This window comes from Juglans microcarpa x Juglans regia, chromosome 7S, assembly GCF_004785595.1.
Source record: "Juglans microcarpa x Juglans regia isolate MS1-56 chromosome 7S, Jm3101_v1.0, whole genome shotgun sequence".
NCBI lineage: Eukaryota > Viridiplantae > Streptophyta > Magnoliopsida > Fagales > Juglandaceae > Juglans > Juglans microcarpa x Juglans regia.
The window spans coordinates 2,295,350-2,301,365 of NC_054607.1; the positions used below are offsets into that span (position 1 = coordinate 2,295,350).

Genomic DNA, 6,016 nt, shown 5'->3' on the forward strand with positions numbered 1-6,016 from the left:
AAATCTCCAAAACAACTATATATAATTCAAAATACAAAATACAAAATACAAAAATAAAAAATTCCTTAGTACCTCAACTAAAAAGCTACTCCTCTCTCTCTAGAACCTCTCCTCTCTCTCTTTGCCCGTCGCTCTCTCTGCTCCTCTCTTGCAGAGAAATTATTTGCAACGATTTTATGGGTTATTGTGGCATTTTCACGGTGCCAAAAATGTATAAATTCCTTGTAGGATTTGTAACATACCAACTACCCGATTGAACACGAAAATTTTGCAATGGCTCCTAAATTGAGCGCGTTTTCATTCAACCTTTACCCGTTTGAATGCTTAAGACAAGCATTTGAATGCAAATTCTTTTAAATGAAGACAAATAAGGAGGGAAGTATTGATTCCGTATGCCACATATCCATTCGAATGGGTGAATATTCCATTTGAATGGGTATATATAATATACTTATTCGAACTGAAAAATCTTGTAGAATGTGTTTGGAGGGAAACTCGGTGCCAACGTCTAGTATATATAATACTATACACTAGTAGCTATATACTATACTATATAGTCCGTTCAATGTCTCTCAAAAAAATTTAATTCATGGATATATCCAACTCGGGAGTACTGGGATCTCATGTCGAATTGGTTAAAATTTGGGGATCACATGAGCTCACTCATTTTTGGGTCATGCATGCAGCATGCATCCACTCGGTGAAAGAAAGTACTTTTATCTGGCATAAATTCTGAAATAATAAGAGCTAGCCTTCGATCCCTAGCTAGATTTGTCTTTGCCGATTCTTTGCAACTTTAAGGAGCCCCTTTCACATGGTGTTCTTCATAGTCTTCATGCATGGTATGTGTCTTGTACTTGTAAAGTGTTCGGAAGATAACATAAAAGATCACCAACGAAGAGATATATACCGAATAACCTTAATTCCTGGTTGTCAATTATCTAATAGATCACGAGGATACTTCGTACGTAGTGCCTGATGATCAGGTAGTATCAGAAAGCATATGTAGAATGAGAGAATATTTTCCAAATATGAAATTATTCAGTACACAGTATCCTCCAATATTATGATTGATGAATTTATGAAGCAAATAAATGATCATGATCATAAACCTAAAAAACTAGTTGGTCTCATTCACTGATCGCGGTGTCCTCCCGCTAAAACAGATATACTCTGGATCCCGCTAAAACAGAGGTTGGAACACTCTTCTTCGGCTTCTTCCTTACTTTTCCCCCTCTTAGACAGTAATCCAAATGCCGAATTGGAAGCCTGCATGAGGTCTAATGTCACATGCGTGTCACTTTCATGGAACCGGTCGTTGCAACTATGTGGCTCTGGAAACATCTGGTGCTGCTGACCGGGTATGAGGGTATATGGCCTTGGTAACTGGGTCTCGCCTAGGTCCTCCATTCCATGGCTTTGTGTGTACCAGTCTCGATCCAAAATGAGCTGCCGAGCTAGGATGCCTGCACGGTGCTCTGCTATTAATTCGTGGAGTGCAGCACTGGATCTTGAGGAGAGATCGGCCAGAGAGACCGAAGAATTAGTCTTAGATGACAGAAGAGAGAGAGCACGTCCTCTCGGCCATGATGATGATGAGCATGGTAATCCCGCACCTGCAAATTTGACAAGAGAACAAATTTGCAATTTTGTTCAGTTTTCTTGTTCTCATCTAATTTGCATGCAGTAACGTGAGTTGTTTGCCTAGTTGACTTGTTGCAAATAAGATCTACCTACGTGTAAGGTAGAGACATGGAAGAGACTAATTAATTAGCACCACAACTTCTAATTATAAGTTGCGCCATTTTTCGTGGCTTATCTCAAACACATTACCCCGATAGAAATTCTTTCTGCAAGTTCTTGCAAATGCTATATATATATATATATATATATATATATATATACACCAAAATCATTTCACTTTAGGACTATAATCATTCGATCTGCATGATGCAGTTCTAACACTACTTTTGAGATGGTCGATGGATTTGGCTTAATTGTATTTTCCATACACTTTGTGTTCGTATGATCATTTGATAAAACAAACTAACAATTCAATTCTTCAAATAAGTGATCAGGCAAAAATTAATTAATGCTATATATATATATATATTTGATGCTTGAAACGATGCATATAATCTATTAACAAGACTGAAATCCAGGTATTCCCTTGGGGTGGAATACATGAATTAACAAATAATTAGCTAAATATATACATGATAACGTGTTGTCTAGCTAGGTTGTCTCGAGTCTCCATATCCCCGGCCCGTTTATAGCGTCTTGTAATCTTAAAAGGGCAACACATTTTGTATCTACCTAGAATAATCTAGAATGCTAGCTGACCTCTCCTCCTCAACCCCAAGTTTTCTACCTAATGAATTTACGAAGTACTGCACGCATGTGCATGCATAAAAATAGTATCAGCTAGCACGGAGCAAAGATCAGTCCATCATGTAATCGGATAAAAATAATAACCTACCTGCTTTGGGTTTATCATACACATAAGAGGATAGAAAGAAATTAAAAACTCACCCTGGATTAGGGGGCCGGTGTCCAAGTAAATTTTACCACTTACAGGAATTTTCATTCAAACTATCTAATATCTCCTGATCATGGTATATATCCTTTCCTCCCCTTTTTTAGGGATAATTCTTGTCAGATCTAAGTAATTTGAGGTACATGGTGGACATGATGATTAGCCGTGCAATATATTTATTATATAATACCTTAATAAGATATACAATCATGTAAAGGAAATGGAAGGACATCATGATCTTTCTACATAGTCCGTCAATTGGTCAGATGAAGAACAGTACTTCTACAGTGCATGTAAATAAATGGATTAAGAACTAAGAGAAATACTATATACATGACAAATGAATTATATAAAAATAAACTCATAAACTGACTTGTCTTCTAGTTATGATCCGTTAGATTTATTTTAGGATAAAAGTAGCTCATGATGTACCACATCTGCATGATCAAATCACTTCATTTTATAAGTTTACTTTTATATAATTCCTATATGGCTATACTAGTATTTCTGATCAAGAACTAATTATATCCGTCCGAAGACATGAGAGGAAGCATTAAATAGATCAAAGCATGTAAAAGTAGCTGTATGATCTCAAAATACTCCAATTAATATCCTATCTTGTTAATCAAGCCCTATGAATACTATCGGCATTGTTTTATATATAGGATTTATAATAAATCATGGTCCTTGACTCCTTGTATGCATATATACTTAATCCTTAATTTCCATGATGATCCAATTCAAGCTTTCGCTTAGCGAGCTGGCCCTCATATAATTAATGCGTATGTATGCACGAAAATCAATTGTACCATCCACATATACCTTCGAGATCATGAATATATTGGGGTTGAAAGTCAGCATATTTGAATTACTTACTGCGGTAGTACTATATATTCCAATTAAACATTAATAGATTTGCAAGCTTTATGATAGATTTCAAAAAGAATATTCATGCAAGAGATAGCTAGCTAGCGTTTAGAATTAAGTACTTTTATAACCAGACAAATTGATGCATGAAGTTTGTGCCTCCATCATCATGATCAATAATGAGTGTTTCAGGATATTAGAAGCCGGAGCTAGCATTGATGCAGCATGCTTGAACCCCCAGGCAATGATTTGCCCTAGACAATCCCCATATATATATATATATATATATATATATATATATATATAAACTGTGTCAGGTACTACGTCATGTTACTCAAAATAGCATCCTCTAGGAGACAAATTAATAACAAGTTCACTAGAGTTTAGATATACATGATGCGGTTGCATACTAATAAATATATGATATTAAAAAGAAAAATTGATGCCAATACCATAAAAAGAAACTAAATTAATTTATAAAATAAAATAAAAATGGCTGAAACAAGCGGTTTATTTGTTTGTTTACCTTGAGCAGAGTTCCTGTTAGCGGAATCATGAGCGCTCTTCCTTCTTCGCTCGTTGTGCCCTGCTAATCTCCTCCTGCAGCTCCTCTTCGATTCGTCAAATTCTGACAATGGATGAAACCTGCGCTCGTTTTCACCCAGTCACACCCATCAGCCCCAGTAATATATACTTGTTCTTTTCATACTGATCTGCAAATATGGTATATATATTTTCTGCTCCAATATGGGCTTTTTTTTTTTTTTTTTTTTTTTTTTTTTTGAGGGGAGGGGTGGGGATGGGGGGGTTCGGTTTATAGAAATCCGAAAAGGATTAACATGGAACGCCGCATGGGAAGGAGGAGATGATCGTGTTACCTGCTACACTGCTGACAGAAGCGCTGTTCTAACCCTAGAACGACGACCATGGGTGCCTTTGAGTGTATGTCACAGACCTTGTGCCTCCGGTGGTAATCCTTGGCGTTCAGAAGGGCCATGTGGCACCCCTCCACCTGGCATCTTGGCACCGTCGGCGGTAACAATGGGGAGGATGAGGGCCCTCCAAAAATACCAACACCTCCGGCACCGTAATAGGGTTTGCCTCTCTTGCCGGCTACAGATGATGATGACCCAGCCATGTGGCGATTAGTCAAAAGAGTAGTATCCTCAAAGTACTGCCTCTTTCCCAGCTTCAAGCACATGAGTTGTGGATCCGGCTGGCAGTGGGACCCAGCTCCGGAGTAGAGAGACGTTTGCTGATGATGCTGGTGGTTGTGGTGGTAATATTGCAATTGGTGGTGGTGAGGGAACTGGAGCGCGTGGGAGGCAGTCACATCCTGACGTGTGGTGCTGAAACTCTCCGCCGGGAGGGTGATGGCATCGGAGGTAGCTGTGGTCGGGGTGTACAACGAACTGGTGCAACTAGTCCAATCCAACCTTGAAGTACTAAGCTCCCAGATATCCCAGCCAATATTTGCATTATTACCATTTTGCCCCCTCTCAACGTTGCTGATCTGACCAACCATGTTCGCGCCAATCTCCATTTCCCTCTGCCCCTCTGTGTTTGTGTGTGTGTGGGAAAGAGAGTTATGTTATGGTTGGTAACTTGGTACCAGTGGGTCTGGAACCTCTGGTGCATACAATGCTTATCGATCAGGATCGGGAAATAGTACAAGCTGGTCGTACCTTTTTTTTTGTATATATATACAGAACAAAAAGAGATGGAGGGGAGAAGAGGGATTTGAGAGGGAAAAAAGAGAGAGAAAAAAGGCGGAGATCAGTGAAGGTGGGTATGGTTTCTTTGTTCCACTGCAATGGCATGATAAAAATCCATGAGAGAAAAGGTGGAGAGAGAGAGAGAGAGAGAGAGTGTGTGTGGGTGGGGTTGGGGCGGAGGAGACAGAGGCAGCGGCACGTGAGAGACAGTGGGTGGATAAGGTAAATTATCACGTTTAGAAGTGGGACCTACGATGCTATCCAAGCGAGTAGCTTCACAAAAAGCCATAGCTGAGAGCCTGAGAGAAAGAGAAAAAGGGGAAGAGGGCTTACTGATTAGGCTCGAGAGAGCAGAGCCTGTGCTCAGTTTAGAGCGAGGCTAGAGAGTTTCCACACGCACTTTCACACGCAGTTACCGATAATAATCACTCCCTGTGATTATTGCCGAGTTTTCCTTTCAATTCATTTTTAAAAAAATTATTATGTATTTTTTGAATATATGAAAAGTACGTAATCTTTTGATAAAGAGAGACGTATTAGTTTTCTAATTTATATTTTCAAGTATATATGTTTAAGAAATGTTTTTATTTTGTAAATAAGTTGGAAGAAAACCTTTTACATCTCGTGTAAAAAAAGAACGTATTTCACACCAACTGTACAGATGATTTGCGATAATAAAGAGATTACATTAGTCACCTTGGAGAGATTTTGATGTTTAAGTCAGTAACACAATATGAGAATAAATATATATAAAAATAAAGTGAAGTATTTGTTGTCTCTCATGTGTTATTTATAGAAGGACATAAACATGACGTGATAGTAACTAACTCTAATCACTATTTCTGTATATATATCATGCATGATCCCTTTTTAACCAAGGAGAATATCTCCTATTTTG

General features: G+C 38.3%; 1 protein-coding gene across 1 annotated transcript; it reads right to left on the reverse strand.

Moving 5' to 3' along the window:
* Positions 1-927: 927 nt before the first annotated feature.
* Positions 928-5,408, reverse strand: LOC121240263 (squamosa promoter-binding-like protein 7). The gene is made up of 3 exons (XM_041137655.1): positions 4,282-5,408; positions 3,930-4,048; positions 928-1,616 (listed from the first exon to the last, which is right to left on the reverse strand). The coding sequence occupies exons 1-3, from the start codon at positions 4,944-4,946 to the stop codon at positions 1,135-1,137; spliced, it is 1,266 nt and encodes a 421-aa protein (XP_040993589.1). The 5' UTR covers positions 4,947-5,408; the 3' UTR covers positions 928-1,134.
* Between the last annotated feature and the right edge of the window lie 608 nt (positions 5,409-6,016).